The 23,141-nt window shown below is 44.3% G+C and overlaps 1 protein-coding gene across 1 annotated transcript in view; it reads left to right on the forward strand.

Annotated features, from left to right (window-relative positions):
- The window catches only part of Cfap61 (cilia and flagella associated protein 61), a 272,515-nt gene that overhangs the window by 143,880 nt on the left and 105,494 nt on the right, over window positions 1-23,141 (forward strand). Inside the window, exon 17 of the mRNA XM_051144932.1 lies at window positions 4,666-4,793. Coding sequence (XP_051000889.1) covers window positions 4,666-4,793 — 128 coding nt within the window. The remainder of the gene's footprint in view (window positions 1-4,665; window positions 4,794-23,141) is intronic.

Consider the following 23,141-nt stretch of genomic DNA (forward strand, 5'->3'; position numbering starts at 1 on the left):
GCGTTCATCTTATCTGACAGCGGGTGTGCTTTTAATAAAAACCTGAAGACAGAATTGGATTTACAGGAGCATCACTGTGATACATGCTCATTCCCCTGAGACACCACCCCTACCTGGTACTGATCACTAACTTTTGACACCCCAAAGCCACTCTGCATATTTAGCAGTTAGAAAGGTGATTTCTGAGGCCTGGCAGCTGTTGGTGCTAACACTATTGTGCAGTGAAACAAAAGCCATTCTGCTGCTCCTGGCTGCCTTTGTGTCTGTGATACTGGAGTCCGTCCATGCATGGTGTCTAATTCCTTACTGGGGAATTTCATTACTGGCCACGGCTCAGAGCTAGTTTACACTTCCCACGGTGGAGGCGATATCTGAGCCTACCTGCTAATGGAAGGAAGCTCAGCTTTTGACCTCTGTTAAGATGCTTGCATTTTAAATCTGTTAATTAGCCCTGCAGCGAGATGCCATCATAACATCCTCCACACCTCCTACCTTACCTCCTCTGACCCACCAAACTCAAGACTGGCTAAGTGAGCCTGTAGCCTGTTAGCCTTGGAAATAAAGCCGAGTGCACGGTAGGCCAGTGCGGTAGGCCAGTGCGTGTGGAACCCTGGAGCACCACACAAACCAGCGAGAACTTGATGTCTTGTGTAACTGATGTTTGTTTGAAGAGCTGTGTTTTCTAATAGAAAGTGTATCAACCTAGGACGTTTTCAGTTGCGTATGCAAGAAGCAAAACAGCCTAACCGACCGACCGAGAAAATGCCACCTTTCTGTCCCTCCCTGGGCTGTGCCCTTTGCAGTCTGACTTAATTCTTTTCCCCTGGAGGTGAGCGACTTGACCCAGCTGAGAGTTGGGCTCCAGCATATGGTTTGCTTGGGCTGGAAACAGAAAGCATCACCCGCCCTTCTCACACCTTCTCCCAGTTGTCTCTCATCAGAAGTTGGGGGGTGTGGGGAGGGGGACAGCCAATAAGGTAGCCATTTTGTGTTTCACATCTGCGTCTTGTGAAGTCACACAGCTCTGGGCTTCACTCTGATTAGGCCAGCCCAGATTACATGTTTAATGTGCTGGGCTAATCATTGAGTAAGAAGAAGTTAGGATCATGTGACTTACCAGTGAAAGGAGATTATGTCTTTCTAGCTATCTGCCTATCATTTATCTATCTATCATGTATATGATCGATATATATGGTATACATATTGTATTTGCATATATACATAAACACACATATATGTATATATATGCAGACATACAGGTAAGGGTAACCAGGAATCTGTGTGATGGAGAGAGCTGCAGCTGAGTCCGAGCTAGATCAGCACACTTCTTGCTAACCCAGAGGTGTTTTTTTGGTTTTGTTTGGGTTGTTTGTTTTTTGTTATTTTGGTTTTTTGTTTTTTGAGACAAAGAGTTTCTCTGTGTACCTCTGGCTGTCTCTCTGTAGACCAGGCTGGCTTCGAACTTACAGAGATCTGCCTGCTTCTGCCTTCCGAGTGCTGGAATTAAAGGCGTGTGCCACTGCCCAGCACTAACTCAGAGTTTCATGAGTGAGAGTAAGTGACACTTATTTTGGAATGGCTCGTTATGAAGAAGGACGGCGGTAATGTGTGCTGATAGTCATTGGTTATGTCATTGAGGAATCCAAAGGTAACATGGGCTTCAGGAAGCAGTTGACAGTAGTGTCTGCTCTAGCTTTCTGTGGTACTCTTGGAGTTCCACGCCAGGATGGTGTTCTTTATGATGGCTTTGCCATTTTGGCTTCCTGTCTGCACCCCGGGCTAGGTAGGAAGCAGGAAGGCTTCTGGCCTCCACGTCAGGCCACGTGTTTATGCTGGGCCACGTGTTTCTGCTGGGCCAGCTGTAGACGCGGGGGTAAGACTATGAGATTTGTCCACTAGACCCTTTTTTAAGCTGGGTGTGGGCCTAGTCTTTTCAAAAATCCACGGCATTACTTTAAAGGTGGGGGTGGGGCACGAAACATGTGGAGAAGCACTAGTAATATTAACTGTGGAAAGTTCAGGTGCTTCTGACTTTGTTTAAAATCCTCTGAAGTGTGTGTGTGTATATGTATATATATATATATATATATATATATATATATTTTTTTTTTTTTTTTTTCCCCTACCTCCACATTCCTAGGCTGACTAGAACTGCATAGGGCAGTGGCAGATGCATGTGTGTGTGTGTGTGTGTGTGTGTGTGTGTGTGTGTGTGTGTGTGTGTGTGTAGGGGGTTAGCCCCATCTCGGTGTTAGCTGGGAAATGACAAAGCCTAAGGCAAAGCCTAAGGTCATGGCACCCAAGGCACGGAACGGTGGATAGTAACCCAGTTTAAAGTGATCCCTATCAGCCTTCCGGACTCCCAACTCCTAGGAGCTCAGGATTTTGAGAAAGTGAACAGTGGATTTTGCCTGTCAGGATGTGAGCTTCTGACCCAAAGGATGGGTTATTGTTCATTTAATGTTGATGTGGTCATTCCACTGACTTTGGACTCAAAAGTTTCTTAAAAGTCAGTGATAATTCTAATTTTCTAGACTGTAAATGTTTTTATTACCTCAGATCAAGGGATGAGATGAGAGCTGTTCCCAGGCCTTTCTAGCTCTTTCTGAACCTTCTCTGCCTAGTTCAACTCAGCTGTACTGGCCACCACTCCTCTCCAAGCTGACTGACTCAAATTGGCTTCTCTTACCCTCTGACTGAATTGCTCTTCCTGGTCTCAAACTAAGTCTGGCAATATGTTTTGATCTTCTGGATCCTTCTCATTCTCTGACTTGTTCTGTCTTTACCTGTGTCTAGTCTTTCCAGCTCGCCTCTGTAAAACTGTCCCAGTAAGAACCGCTCAGTAAAAAAGCTAGCCCTGCCCACCCCTGCTGCTCTTAAGGAGCCTCTCTTTCTCGTCCTATTCTTGTAAGATGTGGGCGTGTCCTATCTCTGACTCATTCTGCCAAAACTTTCTCTGATTCATCACTTTGTCTACCTCTCACTTAGACTTTCAAACATGGCTGCTTCCTTCTATAAACTAACCTTACTATCACTGTTTGCATTAAAGGAGTGTGCTCAGGGCCTCTCTGTATTCCAGCCAGGTCATACTGTAACCCAGAGCATGCCTGCATTCAGTAGATCACGTAAACCTAGTAGGTCTTTGGATGTGACCCTTTTCCAGAGCAGCCATGTTGCTGGATTAAAATTCCTCTACACTAGACACATAGTATCAAATATCACCAAATAAAAGTGTGTATTGAATTAAAAATAGAACCAGTGATTTTCAGTATGCTCTCTATTTTTCTTCAAGAATTAGACTTCCACCTCCCAGACCTCCATTCCCTCTTGGTAAAGCCTTTGTTCTGGTCTAGCCTCTTCAGAAGAAACCAACCCAGCAGCTTTTCAGGGCCATTTTTGCAGATGTGGATTTTGAAGGGACCACAGTTATGGTTTTTACTTCTGAGAATTCTCCCTGAAACCTCAGCTCTGGAGAGACTGAACAGCCCTTAGTGTATAACATTTTTTTTTTTTTTTTTGTCATTGAGCACATATTTGTCATTTCAACAAACTATCAAGGACCTGCTGACTGCAAAGTTCTAACTCTGTTAAGTTATGTGAAAGATACACAAGTGAATAAGTGAAGTCCTTGCCTTCAAGTAATATAATTTAATATCATTCAAAATTTTGGACATAAGAAAAGACAGGGCACTATAGTTCCCAGGGAATAGCTGTCTTTTTTTCTTTTTTCATTTTTTTATTATTATGTTTCTTTTTAACATATACATTTTTATTATTACACATAAAACACTACATACAGCAGGAAGTACCACGAAACAATAAGGAAGATTATAAATGTTACATTCATAGTGATTTGGCTATCTGTATTTGGCAAACATGAAGTAGACATCTGTCCTATGTTGTTGAGTCTAAAATTCTGAATGAAAATCAATATCTATCATATCTCATCTCTATTAACTTCAAGTTTGCCAAATGCAAATAGCCAAATCATTATGACTGTAACACTTATATAATTCCTGATTGTCTCGTTGTTCTTCTTGATGCATCTAGTTTATTTTATCCATGTGTAATAATATAAATGTATATGTTAAAAAAGAAACATAATTTTAAATAGCTGTTGAAGGATTATTTACATTGCCATCTCTAGCACTGAAGACTGTGGTTCTTAATGAACTATTTATCAATAAAATAAAACATCAAAATCGAGCATTTTTTGTGACAGAGCCTAGACAAGTTACTATAGTGTTACATTTTTTTAATATTTAATTTTAAAAATATTTAAATATTTAATTTATGTGAGTGTGTGTGCCTGTGGGAGTTTACATGTGCCACATGCACGCAGGTTCCCATGGAGGCCAGCCGGCTACTGGTTCCCTGGAACTGGAGTTAGGAGGCAGTGGTGAGCTGCCGGATGTGGATGCCGGAAACTGACCCTCAGTCCTCTGAAAGAGCAGCAAGCGCTGATTGCCACTGAGCCGTTCCTCCAGCACCACAGTTCATTTCTAAAAACACCTTTGAATGCACACTTCTGTGGCCATTGCATGGCCATTATTGGGGTTGATTTCCTGCAAAGAGTTAGTTGAGTAAGGCCTTGTAATCATTCGTCTGAAGCTCTGACTCAGTTCCACTTTCTTTGGGTTTTTCTTTGTCTTTGTTTTCTTGCAGGTGGGTTTTGCCTTGAACCACACGAACAGAAAACTGACATTAGAACCGAAAGTCACTGTCAATGCCAGAATTGTTGTGGTTGGTGCGTCCAGTGTTGGAATTTCGTTCCTAGAGACATTGGTGTTTTGGTGAGTTCTTTTATTCTATTTAGTCATTTATCTGTCTTCTAGAAATAAGAACTCTTTTCTTGTACATTACATTTATTCATCTTTAATTGCACAACCCTTATTGGGTTTGATTACATGCAAAGGGTTGGTTTAGTAAGGCTTAGTAATTATTCAAACATGGGGGACTCTCACCCCACTTATGAAAACAGATTTTGTTTGCCAACCCACTACACAGCTATGTGGATTTATGAATCACTGGAACATTGCAGAAGTGAGAGGGGTAGGGTAAATTATTTGTCAGCAGTACTTATTGGACCACAGCTACATCCACTTTCATGTGTTATCTGGAACTACATTGTGCCTCAGTTGCAAACTTGAGTATCTCAGCCAAGATTGTATGGTGTAAAATGTGTAAAATTAGTGCCCTCAGCCCCGTTCCAAAGCCTCTGCGTGTCCTGTTCTGCATGGGCTTACTTCATTGGGCAGGTCCTAAGAATGGCATCAAGCATTTGGTAAGGATTTAGATTCCTAAAACTCACATTAGGCAGACAGAATCAGGAACTCCAAAGTGGGTGGTGGGGGGTGAAGCTGAGATTCTGCAGTGTAACTGGACACCATGCACTCATAGTTTGTCTAGCCTTGGCTAAAGCATGGTGGTCTCAGACTCACATAGATCTGCCTGCCGCTGCCTCCCACGGGCTAATATTATAGGCGTGTGCCACCACACCTAGCAAATTCTTATTACATTTATTTGTTCGACGTATATGTGGGAACTCAGAAGCCAGAGGGAGGCAAGACAATCCAGATCCTTGTGATTCCTCTTGAAGCCAACAGTCAGCAGCTCCAGGTATGAGTGGGGCTCCTAGGAAGTTAGCAAGGACCCGCAGACAAGTGCTCATGCCTGCCTAATAGGAAGTCAAGCCAACCCCACTGCGTAACTTGCTGGTCTGATGGCACATTAGCCAGAAAAAGAAAAGAGCCAGTCTGTAGTTTAAGTCTCTCGCCAATGTGCCCGGCTCCCAGAATATAACCTCACGTAATCAGACGTGCATTCTGGGCTGTGACTGAAGTTCATGGCAGAGCTCATGTGCCTCAGCCCTGTGGTCACTCTTAGCAGCATTCATGGCAGGTGTGAAGTCAGGGGACACAGTGGACATTCACTTCCTTGCAGTGCTGCGCTGTAGATGGAGTCTTTAACCCTCCTGCTGGCTCCCTGCTCCTAAGACTCTGAGCAGCAAGCCTTATGCCCCCCCCATATCTGCGTGATGAATTAGTGGGGTAGAATTTTGAAATTGGGGAAATCAAGAAATGATTATCAGCAGGTCTTAAATCTTAATTTGGCTGTAATACTTACAATGTTCTGCTTAAAATGATTACATTAAGATATACACATGTAATTTTCCTTTTATGGAATTGACTTAGATTCAATAAAAACAAGTATAAGTTCTGGTATACGTACTGGGTTGATTAAATCCCTCAATCAGAGAGCCCTTTTTAAAGCCCTCGCAGCTCTCGGTCTTCATTACGGAGATCATGTTCTCTAGAAGGGCACTGGTATCCGCTTACAGACCTCTAATCCTGGAGAGAGGAAATCGTTCTCTCATTATTTTCTCTAATTATTTTAAATTAGCAATCACCATAGTAACTTACTGCATATTTCACTTTAATGGTTTAGTTGCCACTTGAACTAAAAATATACACAATTCGGCCTTCACCAAGCGCTACCTACCCATGAGGATCAAATCCACATTTTAGGAGCAAGATCTCAGGTGGGAGCGTTGCCTGGGCTCTGGAGCTGCCTTGTTGGATGGACTTAACCCGAGCTACTCTGGGAAGTCCACACCAAGCCCAGCACAGGAGTCCCTTCCTCCAAACCTGGCGGTCCTGACATCTTCCCACATGACAGACACTCGTTGCCCTTATGTTTTTTTCCGTGTAAGTAATGGCAAGCACACGGTCTTCCCTTCACAGCAGTCGGCGCACACTCTCTTCTCCCTTGTTCTAGCATCCTTGCCAAGCCCCAGGTGCTGTGAGTTAGCTAAAGTGGTTTGCTCCACATCAGTACCCAGCACGGTCTAGGCCGTGGGGGAGTGCAGGGGATTAGGGAGTTAGGTTTGAAAAAAGAATGTAATGGGTATATTCTCACTGTGTTCCTTAGCATGACCTCAAACTTACGATTCTCTTTCATCCATCTTTTAATTTTCTGGGATTATAGGCATGTGCTAACATACTGGTTCCAAGATGATGACAGTGGTGGTGGTGGTGGTGGTGGTGATGGTGGTGGTGGTGGTGGTGGTGATGGTGGTGGTGGTGGTGGTGATGATTTTAAAGTTCTATCTGACCCTTAGCTGCAGTCCTTCCATGTGTCCATGGGGACACATCCACATGTCTTTGGCTGTTTGGCCTTGAGTCCGCCCTGCATCTCTGCTACGCCATAGCCTCTAGAGTCGCCAATACCAAATGATGGGCATGGCAGGTGCTTCCCTGGATGCACACACTGGCGTCCTAGTCCTTGGTCTTCCATCTCGGCCTAGTCTAATGGCTCTTCCAGCCCTGGGTGGAGGAGCTATAAGCCCTGCTCTCAGTTCTTTTTGCAGCTTCCAGGAACTCCATGAGGGAGGAAGTACAAGGTCATGCAGGGTAAAGACAGGTGCAGGTGCGTTTGAGTCCCAAGGGCACTGTGGGGAAGCAGCTGGAAAGACAGCCAAGGGTGAGTGGTGACCTTGTCTGCGCAGGTGCTGTAGACTCTTTGTCCACCTTCTGCTCTGCCGCAGCACAGGCCTGTATGAGTCAGCACACATCTAGGAAAGGAGAGATGGGACGGGGAACATAAAGAAAGAAAATGTCAGCTTTTTGGTATAAGAGATTGACTGTGGTGTGTAAGATTGATTGGGGAAGAGAACAAACGTGAAGGCATATTACTGGGAACAGTGGATGCGCTTCCCAGTGCTCAGGACGTCCAGATGATGGCCCTGTGGCGTTCTTAGCTGCTTGGCTCTGTGGGACAGAAGCTCTTGCTTTGGGACATTTGGGTGTTTCAGTTACATTTTTGTCAGCCCTGCTCCTTTTGTTTGGCTTTGTTTTGTTTGGTTTGGTTTGGTTTGGTTTGGTTTTGGTTTGGTTTTCCAAGACAGGGTTTCTCTGTGTAGCCTTGGCTGACCTGGACTCACTTTGTAGACCAGGCTGGCCTCACAGAGATCCGCCTGCCTCTGCCTCCTGAGTGCTGGGATTAAAGGTGTGCACACTGCTCTTCGTAAGATCTTTAGAACTTCAGTCACTGAGAACTGGAGAAAGAACATCCTTGGCAGTTAGCCTCCCTGTACTGCCAGTCAGTGCTGCAGCATGTGGCCAGGGAGCCATGCCATTCTCATCTGTGCTGATGGAGTGTCACAGGCTCTGAAGCACTAGGTAAGGCTGGAATGAATTCTTTGTTCTCAGATGAAAAGTCACTTGTCAGTCATCAGGTCAACACTAATTTCAGAAGCAGAGCATCTCAGTGAAGCCTAGGAGCCCTTCTGAGGGAGCAAAAGGCATCGCCTTACAAAGAAAGTTAGACTAAAAGTCTGTAATCACAGCACTCAGGCTGAGGCAGGAGGATTGCCAAGAGTTCCAGGCTAGCTAGGGTTACATAGTGACTTCAGGCCTGGAATACACAGCACGGCTCTTAATTCCAGTGATGGTGGTGGGGATATCAGATTTTATCTGCCATTTATTTTTTACTAGTGTTTTAGTTAAGGTACAAAATAATGACTTCCATCATGACATTTTCCTATGTTTGTATCAGTCTACTATTTTCACATCTGCCCCACCCACACTGCCCTCTCACGTCAGTCATGGCCTTCTCCTTGGTTCCCTTTCTCGCTCCAAATAGTCCCTTTCTGCTTTTGTTGCACATGCATGTGCACATATATGTGTAGTTAACCCTAGATTTCACATTAAAGAAAAGAGATGTTTTACTTTTCTTCTCTTCCATTACCTCTCTTTATTCTCCTCCCCTCAAGTCCTTTCTCTCCACCCTATAACTCTCCTGCATTCATTTCATGTATATATGCATGAATGTGTTTATAAATATGTTCCTATATATTCTACATACGAGAGAGAACATGTATTTGTCTTTCTGAGTTTGGCTCTCAGCTCCATCTTTATATCTTGTAAGTGATATATCCTTTCACTCCTCTGTAAGACCGAGTAAAGCTCCATTGTGCCCATACAGTGCATTTCCTTCATCCACTCCTCTGTGGCTAAGCATCTAGCTGGTTCCACATTGCAGGTGGTGTGCACGCGGTAACGATGAACAAGGATGCACGGGTGTCTCTGTGGCGTACAGCCCCGGGTGCGGTGTGGACCAAGCATATGGTAGCTAAGGATGCACAGGTGTCTCTGTGGCGTACTGTCCTCTGGCTGTGCATCCCGGGTGCGGTGTAGACCAAGCATATGGTAGTTCTGCTTTTAGGTTTTTGAGGAACCTCCATACCAGTTTCCCCAGTGGCCTTGCCAAATTGCATTCCCATCTGAGGTGAGTGGGGTTTCTCTCTTCTCACAATCTCCCCAACATCTGTTGGCATTTCTACTCTTGATCATAGTAAGCTCAGTGTGGTTTAGTTTGCGTTCCCCTAACGGCTAAGGATACTGACACTTTTTCAGATGCTTATTGGACATTTGTATTTTTCTTTCGTGAACTGTATGTTCTTTTCCTTTACCCATTTATTTATTGAATTATTCTAGTTGTTTTTGGATTACATGAGTTAATCTCTTGTCAGAGGTGTTACTGGTAAAGATTTTCCCCACATTCTGAAGGCTGTTTCCTTTGCCTGTGGAGCTTTTTAATGCCATGGAATCCCATTTGTCAACTCTTAGGATAATTTCCTTAGCTGCCGGAATCCTTTTTGAAAAGGGCTTTGCCTACACCTACATCATGAAGCATTTCTCTGTTTTTTCTTCTAGGAATTTCAGAAATTTGAGTGTTACATTAAGGTGTTTATTCTGCTTTAAATTACATTTTAGTGCAGGTGGGAGATGCAGATTTAGTTTCATTCTTCTTTACATAGATGTCTGGTATTTCCAGCACCATTTGTTGTAGAAGCCATGTTTTCTCCAACATATATTTTAGCTCCTTGTTAAAAATTGGGTTGCTCTAGCAGCGTGGGTGCATTCCTCCGCGTCCTCTGTTTTGTTGCTGTGTGTGTCTGTTTCTGTCCCATCTGGCGCTGTTTGGGCCCCGTAGCTCTGCTGTATAAAGAGGCCAGCTGTGGCAGTCCGCGCTCTGACCTTTCTACTTTGGGTTCTTTGACTACTCAAGGTTTTTTGTTCTCCCTAGGAATTTTAGGATTATTTATCTAGTTCTGTAAAGAAAGTTAGAATTTTGGTGGGGAGTGTGTTGAATCTGTAGACCACTTTCAGTAATTTTCATAAATATTTATTCTGCCAACCCTTGAGCATGATGGCCTCTCTGTCTTCAGTGTATTCGATTTCCTTCTTTGGTGTTTTAAACTTTGTGTTGTACAGCTAGAACGATGGCTCAGTGGGTAACAGTACTTGCTACAGAAGCATGAAGGCCTGATTTCAAAACCTCAGAGTCCATGTAAAAATCCAAGTGTGGTCCTGTGTGCCTGTGTTGCCAGTGGTGGGAAGCTGGAGGAGACAAAGATGAAAGGATCCCTGGGGTTTGGGGCCATCAGCCCAGCCCCAGGCCAGTGAGACTGTCTCAAGGGAGCACCGTGGAGAACGGTAGAACAAGACACTGAAGGTCTCCTCTGGCCTTCTGAGCACATACATCTCTACGCCTCCCCTCCCCACTCACCCCCACACATAATAAATGGAAAATAAAGTTTTTATTGCAGGAGGCTTTAACTTCCTGGGGTTTTTTTTTTTTTTTTTTTTAAAGATACTGTGGATAGCTATTTTTTCCCTCATTTCTTTCTTGGCAGGTTCACTATTGGAATATAGGAAAACTACTGGTTTTTATATGTTGATTCTGTGTTCTGCTAATTTGCTAGAAATATTTCTTAGATTTAAGAGTTTCCTTATGGGGTCCTTAGCATCTTTTAAGAACCGATTATACTGTCTTCAGATTGGGATGATTTGGCTTCTTCTCTTATTTCTGTTGCTTTTATTTCTATTTCACTTCTTGCTCTAGATAAGACTTGGAGCACTGTATTGGATAAAAGTGGAAAAGTGCTTTGCGCTTCTGACTTTAGATGAAAGGCTTCCATTTTTTCATTCAGCTCAGTGCTGGCTATAAGTTTGTTACATACGGCCTTTATTCTGTTGACATATATGCCTTCTATTCCTAGTTTGTCTAGGGCTTTTATCATGGAGGAGTGTTAACTGGGTCAAAGGACTTTTATGCATCTATCGATGGTGATCATGTGGCTTATGACATTAAGCACAGTTCGTGCTGTCATACGTCCGTTGAGTTGTGCGTGCTGAACTGTACTTGTATCTCTGGAGTGAAACTAACTTAGTGGTGGTGTGTGATCTTCCTAATATGTTTTTAAATTTGGCTCTCAAGTGTTGAGATTTTTTGTATCTGTGTCGTGTCTTCTTGAATTGTTCCCTTTGTTAACATTAGGCTGGTTCAAAAGTGGCTACAGATTTTACACTATTGAATTTTGTCATTGCATATTGGAATGAGTTCTTAAGTAAATGTGGTTATATTATATGTCACTCTCATGAGCTTTTCTTTTGCTAATAACTTACTACCTTCTGATTATTTCATATTTATTTTATACTATGAAAATAATGCTAAACTAAAAACAAATTTGAACTGCTTTCTTACTGGAGTTCTAAATGAGTCTTAAAGCTGCAGAGACAACTCACATCAATGATGGGTTTGGCCCAAGAAGTAGTGAACGGGCAGGGCAGTGTTTTCAAGAGTGGTGCAAAGGAAGGTGAGGCGCGTGGTCGCCGCCATCAGAAGTTGACTTGGGCCAATCAGGAGCAGTTATTGAAGCGAGTTCTCTTACCTGAGAAACTCCAGAGAGCTGAGTGCAGGTCATGCAACAGCTGGCGTTGGCAGCCAGTTGTGGAGTGGGAGCGCTCCATAAGGGAATGACTCATGAGCTAGCTGCAATTTTTTTTCAAACTGCCATTTTTGAAGTCATCCTGTCTTAGTCTGTAGACCAGCACTGAGCCATTTTTTTCAGCCGGGTTGTGACTTGCGACAGGAACTGCATCATATATGACAACGGTCTCATGTTAGCTTCAAAGCCAAACCCACAGCACACGGCAGTGTTGGGCACTATTTGGTTTCTACCGCCCTCTGACCCAGTGCAGCGTTCTGACTCCATTGAAACCATTACGACCCTGCAGCCAGCGTCGGTCAACAAACTGGCTCCGTTTTTCTCCACAATTCCCAATCGCAGGTGGCACAGCCAGCACTTCAGAAGGTGCATGAGTTGGGCTACAAAGTCTTGCCTCATCCACCTTCCAGCAACCATCACTTCTTCAAACATCTTGACAGCTTTCTGCAGGGAAAATGTTTATACAGCCAGTGGGCTGCAGGAAATACTTAAGGAATCCCTCAAATCCTGAATCATAGATTTTCACACTACATAAATTTTTAAAAAACTTTAAAAATACATTATTTTTCCATTGTCAAAAATGTATGGATTGCAATGACTCCTATTTTAGCTAATGAAGCTGTGTTTGTGCCTAGTTATAGTGATTTAACATTCATGTTCTGAAACCACGGCTCCTTTTGCACAGGCCTATTCTATAGTGGCCTTCATTATCTCTCTTGAATAACTGTGATTGGAAGTCTACTTTATGAATCATCAGAATAGTGGCATTATGCTGGCTTATTTGCATTTTCTATTTGCTTGGTAAATAGACTTTTATTACTCCTCTTGTGCACCTACCGTAGCCCAGCTGAACTCCTCAGATGTGATACTTTGAATATGTTAGGTTTTCTAAAATCCTTTTCACAAAGGAATATGGAAATGCCATGCTAGCAAAGGTTGCGGAGGCTGGGTCTGGGTCTTTAAAACCTGTCGTGTTTTCCTGTTCTTCTTCACCTCTGAGTGTCACCTGTAAGCTCATTGGCCATAGCCAGCCTTTGGCTCTGGCCCATAGAAACCCAATTCAATGTATTTTCTCCCATAGTTATTCACAAGAATGGCCTTTTCACTCTCTTTTGGGTGTTCTACTATGGCTGTCTCTATGCTCCTGAATCTTATATTTTTTCCTGTCATACAATTCCTGTTTCTCTATTAATTTCAAAGCCTTTCTAAGCCAATTCCAAGACAAATAAATCTCTTGATGAGCCAGCCTAATATGGCTTCTGACGCCACAGCCTAGACATTGATTCCCCACCTGGTTAAGCAAACAGACGTAAAGAATAGCTTAGAACCAGGAAGTTTCACAGCTCTGACTCCAAGTGACCATAACCCTGTTATCAGGTCACACCGGTTCCACTCAGTATCTGGCCCAGCTGTGGGCCCTGGCAGCAACCAGCCTAGGGCCATCGGCCTAATTGCATTCTTTATCTTTATGTTTGCCTGAGGACATCTGAAACCTTCAGTGTGGCCTGTCACTAATTAGGTTACTAATAATAGTCAGTGCTTGCTTGCTGATCTCAGAACCAACCCCCGTGGCAGGTTGATTGTAGTGTCCTGTCGTGTGGGTCTCTGTCACAGGAACCAAAGGGTGCCTGCCCCCCTGTTTGCTCTGTTCACATCAAGCCTAAAGGAGGATGGTGGCATGCTCATATCACCTTCCCCGGAGGCCAGGAGCAGGCAGACACTTGAGACAGAAATGAGGGGCAGGTCTCATCTTGCCCTGTTGTGGTGTTGGAACCACAAGGAGATCACCAGGGACCCAAACTGAGGCCAGTCTGGTGGTTGGAGATGGGAGGAGCTGCAGTGTGGAGAGGGGCCTTAGCACAGTGGCTCGGCCTCCCATCCCCCACCCCTCCCCTGCAGCAGAATGACGAGACATTGAACCATCAGAAAAGAATGATCTGAGACACCTCCTGGTAACAGAACGTAAGGCTTCCCGACACATAAATGTAATTAGTATTAAATAAAATATCTTCATTTGCTGAAGTTATCATTCCTACTCCTTTCAGGAGAAGCATTTCCTGTCTCTGAATACCAAGTTACACTCTCCTAGAATACCTCCAAGAATACAATCCTTTTTAGTCGAGATTATGCCTTTTTTAAAGGCAGGGATTAGCTTACCGCCATTTTCATAGGTGGATGCTTCTTTGGAGTTAAGGGTGCTAGGCATAAGATGTATTCATCATGACCCCACAGAAGTGCAGACCAGGCACCCAGGAACTGCGTCCTGTGCACAGCCCACTTCATTCTCATCTTCCATTATTGGATCATTTTAAAATAATAGCATCACCTGGATTGTGTTCATTCAAAATGAGCTGAAAACAAAGAACTAGGGTGTGGTATGGAAATAGCCCTGGGAGCTGTGTGACAGACAGCACAGTGCTTACGGAGGGAGGGAAGAAAGCTTCCCCTGCTAAACACGCTAGTCAGTCAGCGGGTCAGGAGCTGTGTGGCAGAGCTCTGCCCCCATCCTGTCAGAGCTCTTGGAGAGAGAGAGGTGGGGAGGAGCTGAAAGTGGTCCCTCTGTGGGGTGAGGGTGCTCTAGAATCAGCTGCCCACCCCTGTCCTGCACTGTTCTCCCTGCACCTTCTTTCAGCTCCCACATATGGCGCTGACTCTTAGGCAGACAGAGGCAGGGGAGAGCCATTTGCAGGTGAGCCGGTGAGCCCGGACCATCAGCTGGAGCGCCTCATGCTCCTTAGTTACCTCAGCTGACTACTCACTTGTCATCAATATTCTTAGTGTTGCCCTTTCCAAAGTAGACGAGCATAAACAGGGGTGAGGGAAAAGCCAGGGTTCTGCAGAGGATTTTTGTGCTGCTCTTGTGGCTGAAAATAGACTCCCACCTGTCCACCTCTACAGTGTAACAAGAGATTTTTACTAGGATTAAAATAAAGATGCGTTGACAAATACAGTTCGTGGTTTGTTCTTTGTGTCAGAAGTCAAAGCTGTGCTCTCTTGCCCAGCACCTTGAGTGTCTCCTGGAGCCTGTGTGAAGTGTAAACCCTCACATCAGGCAGGATTGAGTCAGAAACCTGGGGCTGGAGCTACAGGTCACTCTGCTCTGAGAGCAGCTTACTTGGGATGTCTGTGAAAGAGCCGGTACAGAAGACTGCCTAGTGCCTGTCGACTTACCAAAACTACATACAGGCGCTCTGGGGGAACAAGGGAACATCAGACCAAGCTCCTCTCGTCACTTTGGAGGAGAGGCACAGAAAGACTGGGGCCTGAAAACACAGGCACGGTGCCCCTCAGTAGGAGATGACAGGTAGAACACTCGTCATAGTCCCAAGCACTGCGACACACAGTGTGCTTGAGAAAACTCTTCTGCAAAAGAGGGAAGGTTTATTTGGGGTTACAGTTTGGGAGATTTGAGTCTGTGGTCTCTTGGACTTATCACTCTGAGCCCTGGTGAAGAGCAACATCTTGGCAGGGAGCTCAGGGTGACCAGGGAGCAAAGAAAAGGGGAAAGGCTATGGCTAGCTTCCGAAAGCTCGTTCCTGAGGGCCTGGCCAGTCTTCCATCTACATCTTCCGCCCACCCCCTTCTTCCTCCTCCACTTCTTCTTTCGAGCTTTCTTCCCCTTCTTCCTTTTCTTTTTCCCTCCCTCCCTCCTTTTCTCCCTTCCTTCTTTTCTTCACCTTCCTTTCTCTCCATCTTTCTTTTCTCCCTCCCTCCCTCTTATCTTCCCTCCCTCCACCACCTTGTAGTGGTACCTTAGGTTGGAGAGCAAGCCTTCAGCATGTGGCCCTGGAGAGCGTTTACGGTGTAAACTGTAGCAGGTGACCATCCTCTTCTGGGTGGTGGGGCTTCTGTGAGCCGCTGTGTAAAACCCAGACCAGACTAGACCAGATACTGAGAAAATGGCTCCGAAGACCATGTTTATCTCTAACCATAGCACTTGGAAGATAATTCCTTTCAAAGAAATGATCCAAAATTACCAGTTTAGTAAGACATTTCGGCTTTAAAAGTAAATAAATAAAGGGACCTTTGAGCTTCCTTGTTGTGTTTTAAGAATGTTGATGTAGAGTCACTTCGTAGACCTAGGGTTACTGTTGAGTGGTCACCCCGTAAGCTGCAGATGGTAGGCGCTCCAGGCTGTACTTCTGCATAGGTGAGCCACTGGGTTCGGGGCGAGCAGAGCTACGGAAATATTCTGTGCCCCCCATTCCTGGTGGGGGTGAGCAGGGCTACGGAAATATTCTGGGCCCCCATTCCTGGTGTTATAATTCAGTGGGGATGGAGTGTATTTGATAGACTGCAGATAATTCTGGGGTGCAGCTGGGTTTAGGAACCGTTTATGTAGACATTTCCTCAAAGTTGACAGACATGTCTAGAAGAGAACAATTTCCCCTGTAATTGTTCATTGTAGGTAAACTAGTTTATGGGTTTGTTTTCCAGACCACATTTTCCAATTCTCAGGAAACCATATAAGTCCTAACTTACATCATTGCTTCAGAGCCTACCAAGCCTAATTACCATGCAGTCATTGACATTATGTAGCTGAAGTCATTACCCAGCTCTCAGTATTTACATATAAATTGGTCCTAGTAGAAAGAATTTTACAAAGCCACACGCTGCACCGATCACCAGTTAAGAATGGAGCCCAAGAAGTAACTGCCAAGCACGAGGAAGCAGCCCATATGGTGCTAATAAAGCCTTACTAATGGCCACTGCTTGCCCAAAATATGAACTGTTCTTCATCATCAGAAGTGATGTCCCTGGCTCTTTTAGTCCCATAATGCTTTGCCTTTGGTCTTGTGAACCTGATTGATTTGTGCCTTGTGTTTTGCATTTCTTGTCTTACTGATGGTATCTTGGTATTTATAGTTTGATTTAATGTATATATGTAACATGCACTCAAAGCATCTATTGTGAAACCATTATTAATCATTTCTTATAGATTATAAGGAAAAACAAATTAAGTTCATTTTTAATCCATTTTGCTGGAACCCCCAAATTTTATTTTCATCGTTTTTTCAAACATGATTTTTTTTTTTTCAGTAAGAATCCATCAGTTACTTTTGAGCAGTGGTACATAAGCATTTCATCAAACATTCTTTCTTTTTTTTTTTTTTTAAAGATTTATTTAGTTGTTATTATGTATACAGTATTCTGTCTGCATGTACACCTGCAGGACAGAAGAGGGCATCAGATCACATTATAGGTGATTGTGAGCCACCATGTTGTTGCTGGGAATTGAACTCAGGACCTTTGGAAGAGCAGGCGGCACTCTTAACTTCTGAGCCATCTCTCCAGCCCTCAAACATTCTTAATCTCCATATGTCCCCCCACAAACTATGACTTTGGCCAGCATGTCCCTTCCCTGACAGGTCCCTGGGGACTCCAGAGAGCACCCAGGTCACTCTCCCAGAAGATGGCTGGGTTCAGGGTAGGCTTGTGAAGGCTGCCCATTGTCTCCTTTCTCCAGATTTCATCCCAGGTGCTCTCTAGGGAGAACATGAGAGTTCTGACTCACCACCCAAGGTGGACTCAGGCGCATCTATCCCCAACCCTGGAGAGTAAGGTCACAGGAAAGCCTTGGCCTTTTCCTCACCTTCACAAGCTTCACTCTCATCTGTGAATGTTCTCAGAATCTTCCCCTCATCTTCCTGTGTGGCTTTCTCTTCTTGCTCTCCCTTGACAGTCAGAATTTGCCATCACTGACACTGCTTCTGTGCCACATATATGCAGCCATGGATATTTTAGCTAGCTGAACAAAAATGAAACAAGTACCTTGACTTGTATCAAAAAAGTTTCTCATGGTTTAAACATACAAACAGCGCGCGCGCTCGCACACACACACACACACACACACACCCCTACACTGTAAACCACATGGGAATTCACAGTATCCCCCACCTTTACCTTCCGTGTGTAGCATGTTATCACTTAATGTGTGCTACTGTCATGTATCTTTAAGGCTGAGTTAAATCTGAGCTGCCCTCTGGCTTGTATAATAGCCAGTCTGGTCACATGTCCATCTTGAGCTAGGATTTATTGTCATCTGGAAAATATTTTTGTCACTATCTTTAACAATTCTGAAAGCAGAGGTTTTAGTAAATTAAATTGAAACATTTATATGGATGTGAGGTGATTTTTTTTCCCTCTACATTATCTATTTGTTCAAATAGAAGCATTAATAAAGCCAGTTAATTAAATCATTCACTTTGGCTGGCTGCCTTCGTCATCACACACACACACACACACACACACACACACACACACAGAGCAGTAAATACAAACATTAATGAGTACCTAACAGATTGACAAGCGACGTGGAAAGTTTCATATGCCCTTTCCTTGCTCACAGTAAGCTGGCAGTGTGCTGCTCTGTATTTGCAGGATGAGGATGTTGAGACCTAATTTTGTAGCTGTCCTCCTGAAACTCAGAAGGAAACACAATACCTTTTACTTATTTCCCTGGATACTCTAATCCCTCCTGCTTTACAAGTATCTTTGAGCTGTTTCCTCCCTTTGTATCCACAGCAACGTGAAATCCCCACTGGAATTATTTGCTGCGAAAATGCAGGTGCACTTGTTTAATGTTTCATTGGCCTGAGCACTTAACTTGAACTACCCCCGCCCCCCAACAATATGGTGACCTTTGAATCTGGAGCAGAGGGCTCACAGTGCAGCTAGGTAGTGTGGATATACATTAAGCCAACACCATCAAATCTGAGAGCAAGGTTTTTATCTTGGACCTGGCTGTTTGTGCCATTTCCTGCAGTGCTTGCTCAGAGCCAAGCTGTACCCAGTGACCTGCTGTTCTGTCTGCAGGAACTTCCTGAATATTCATACATAGGCAAATGTGAACTCCGAAACACTTGGTCTCCATATTTCATCCCCAGCACGATCTGTATCAGATTGCACAGAAAACTACCACAGCAAAGATATGGAGAGAGAAAAGAAAAGAAAATGCTGTTTCCATGTTCTGGCCTTCACTTACCAGGAAACTGGGACAGAGGGGAAGGCATCCTATTGGGACTCTAAATGAGAGACGCATGGGAGAACAGCAAAATAAAAGGATCCAGAGGGTCCTAGAAATCTACAAGTAGAACAATATGATAGGCAGATTTGGGCCCAGGGGTCCCGCTCAAACTAAGGCACCAGCCAAGGACAATACAGGAGGTAAACTTTAAACCCCTTCCCAGATCTAGCCAATGGTCAGAATATTCTCCACAGTTGAGTGGAGAGTGTGATACGACTTTCTCACGTACTCTGGTGCCTCACATTTGACCATGTCCCCTGGAGGGGGAGACCTGGTGGCACTCAGAGGAAGGACAGCAAGTAGCCAAGAAGAGACTTGATACCCTATGAAAATATATAGGGGGACGTAATCCCCCTCAGGAACAGTCATAGGGGAGGGGAATAATGGGAAAATGGGGGGGGGGGAGGAATGGGAGGATACAAGGGATGGGATAAACATTGAGATGTAACAAGAATAAATTAATAAAAAAAAAAGAAAGAAAAAAAGAAAAAAGAAAAGAAAATGCTGGTGTGTTTCCATATGCCGGCATGAAAGGGTGGGGACCTTCAGTGGGAAGGTTAGATTAGCCCGTGACCACAAGACTTAGATCTTATGCTAGTAAATCTGTACCTAATATCGTGGCAATGAAGTGGTTAATATTCACTGACAGAATTCTGAGCATTCCTTGTTACCATCTCCTTTCATCTGCACTGCTCCCTTCTGACCCATTAGGCTCTGTCACTCCCATTTTACAATTGAAAAGGTTAAATAACTTGGCTGAGGTCAAGAAGACAACGCCAGGGGTCCTGCTAAGACCACAGGCCTCTCAAGCCCATGCACTCTCTTTACCTTTCAGCTCTCACACTACTGAGGTAGTGTGCAAAGGTTGGACTCTCAAAACCAGAAACCATCAACATATGGTTTAATGTAAAAAGATGTTTCTAGTAGCTGTGTGTGTGTGGAAGAGGGGCAGAGCGAGCTGTGTTCTAGGGACACACAACCTTAAGCCCATTTCTTCAGGTGAGATAGTCAGTTACCACAGGATGCTGTGGGACTGGCAGATGGGACATTCAAGCATACAGATCAAGTGAAAATGACTAGACACGGTGACTGACATGGGAAGTGGGAAGTAGGACAGGAATCTATGAACTTCCATATTCCTAGCTCAGGAGATGTTGAGTCGGGCATGACTTTGACAGAGAAAGGAGAAGGGAGGAGACTGCCAAGAGCTCTGCGTGGCTGCAGTGTTGACCTGGAATGCCCAGGAGCAACCTATCTCGGACACACTGTATTTGAGTTGACGCTGGAGCATTTAGAAATTAGATGTAGAGCTCAGAAGAAATGTTAAAGCATGGTCAAGTGCATTGTGGGAAATCGGTAAGATGGTGATGGATGAAATCACCCTGGGAAGTGGGGGTGAAGCCTCAGGAGCTTGATGAGGAATAAATGTAGAAACGAAGGAGAGCTGCTAATTAAGGAGTCATTAAAAGCCGGGTGGTGGTGGCACACACCTTTAATCCCAGCACTCAGGAGGCAGAGGCAGGTGGATTGCTGTGAGTTCGAGGCCAGCCTGGTCTACAAAGTGAGTCCAGGACAGCCAAGGCTAACACAGAGAAACCCTGTCTCGAAAAAAACCAAAAACAAAAACAAAAGTCATTAAAAAAAAACACTTCAAGACAGCAGGGTGTGTGGCCACTGCTCCAAACGGGCAGCCACTGCCTGTCCCACCTCTCCCATGTGTCTCTGGCGCCCTGCCTTGCTAGCCCTGGATGGCTCTCTGTCCCTTGTGCTGCCTTCGCCCTGTGCAAGCACTCCTTTTGTTCCCCTAGACTGCGTATAGTACGTCAGGTACTTCTTCTGCCTGAGTCCTGATTCCTAAGGCTTTTCTTTCATCCTCACCCCAGGCTTCCTGCATGAGTTGATGAGCTCGTTGTCTCCCAGCATTCACTCTGTACTTAGTGCTTAGAAGTCAGGGCAGTGTGGTTCTTAGGGGGGAAAACAATAGCGTTATGTTTTATGAAAGCCCATGTTTTCCAACTTCCTTTGTAAAGACATGTGGCATTGGCAGCTAATACAAGAGGAAGTGTCACACAGGACTGTTTGATAAGGTCTTTCATACATTGTCCTTCCCACTGTTAAATGACGTTGGTTGGAAGCCATTGATTTGGAACAGGCTCTTGCAATGCCAACCTGGACCAATGTGAATTCAGTCATGGTAAAGGTTGGGCCACGAGTCTCCCTAGACCACTGGCTGGGCCCTTGACTAAGCCGCAGTCAACTAAGTTGTTTTCCCTATGTCTCTTTGGGAGTTCTTCAAATGCTGTCAGTTACCATTGTACTCAGGAACTGCTCTGGTTTCTGGGTGCTGCCCAGTTGGCACATCTTTTTTTTCTTAGCTTACATGAACTCTACTTGATATAATTGGCTTGAGGAATTCTGCCTTTTGATGAGAGAAACGTGGTAGATAGAGAGAGATTAGGGACAGGAGAAGGAGCGAGGGCACAGCAGGACGTGAAGACCGGCTGCAGAGCCTGGACAGCCACAGGGAAGAACGTGAGGGATTTCACCATAGCAGAAGAAAAGGAAGAAAAGCTGCTTCTTTTAGATAATTACAATTCAAGAAACCTCACTCACTTGCAAAAAACTTGTACTGTCATTACAGGTAATGATTTTAAAAAGAAAAGAAGGAACGGAGGGAGGAAGGAAGGGAGGGAGGGGAGAGAGAGAGAAGAAAAAGAAAAAGAGAAAAAGAAAAAGAAAGAAAACAACTTCACCCTCTGTCTTGTGGGATCATTTTTTTATCTTTTGGGAAAAAATTTAAGTGCAGCATAATTCAGGATAACATAACGTGGTAATTTGGCAATTAAAAGTCATTTGATTCATGCCATTAGATAATTCAAATTATTCATACCTAAGGGGTGGCTTTTGTAGTAAAAGGTAAAGCCGCATGCATAATCATTCAGCCTTCTGTCTGCATGGAGACATAAAACGCACCGGCATGCAGCTCCTGCTAGTACTATCTAAAATACATTTTGATCCAGAACCAGAGCAATTAACTGTCTATGGGTGTGTAAACACAATTGGCGTTTGTGGTTTCCATGGGACATTACAAATCCAAGGCCTGTCATTGGTGTGTGCTTGTAGACTGACAGCCGGAGTAGGTGGGATTAACTGTGGCCTTTATGCTATTTGAAGATAATCAGATTATTATTATTATTATTATTGTTGTTGTTGTTGTTGTTGTTGTTGTTGTTGTTATTTTTTGGTTTTTTGAGACAGGGTCTCTCTGTGTTAGCCTTGGCTGTCCTGGACTCACTTTGTAGACCAGGCTGGCCTCGAACTCACAGCGATCCACCTGCCTCTGCCTCCCAAGATAATCGGAATTTTTATTCCTATTGTTAGAAGATAAAACAAGCTTGGCTTTTTCCATATTAAGTGGGAATATTCATTCTTTTTTTTAAATATTCATTCTTAAATGATAGCCATCCTTGGAGACTTCATCAAAACCTTTCATAGCATTCAACTGCTTTCAAATGTCAGGATCAGCTGAGTGTATTGTATGCCACCTGTGCCACCACCCAAAGTCCTGTCTTTAGTGCTACTTAACAGACTGCCAGCAAACTGGTAGCATTTCCAGTTGGAAATTTTCCAACCTCCTCTTGAGAAAGGAAGGCAGGTGTTGTCCTCTGGCCTGGTGAAGGCCTTTTTGGCATTTGATTGAACCAGAGCATGTCATCCAAGAAGAGAATTTTAGGAGACAAATGTCTCTCATCAGTGAACATCCCATGAAAAGATCTCAGCCATAATTTCTTTTTTTCTGACTCTAAGCAGAGGGCAAATTGCAACAGGAGTATCTGAAATACTGAAAGGCTGCTAGAGAAGAGAGTGAGGCCTGGAACCTTCTGCAGGAGCTGGGCAGTCTCCTGAAGGCTGCCTGCAGGGCTCCAGGGAGCACAGCTGAGCTGAGGGAGTGCCAGCTGGGGTTAGAGAGCAGGGGTTGCATTGCTGACCCCGCTGCTTTGGAGCATCAAGTGCTTATACAGGCACTCACTTGCCTTTGCCAGTCTTCGGTTTCTTTCACATGAAATGCACACAGCCTGCGATTATCCCCAAAGCCCCAGTGCAGCTTGTTTTGAAAATTCATCTCTCTGTGTGAGCCCGGGCTCTGGGAAGCATGATGCCAATATAAAGCAGTTTGTCTTGTTGGTTTGGTTTATTAAGAAAGAGTCTTTTTTTTTTTCTTTTGGGTTTTCGAGACAAGGTTTCTCTGTGTAGCCTTGGCTGTCCTGGACTCACTTTGTAGACCAGGCTGGCCTCAAACTCACAGTGATCCACCTGCCT

The sequence above is a fragment of the Acomys russatus genome, chromosome 4 (genome assembly GCF_903995435.1).
Source record: "Acomys russatus chromosome 4, mAcoRus1.1, whole genome shotgun sequence".
Classification (NCBI taxonomy): Eukaryota; Metazoa; Chordata; class Mammalia; order Rodentia; family Muridae; genus Acomys; species Acomys russatus.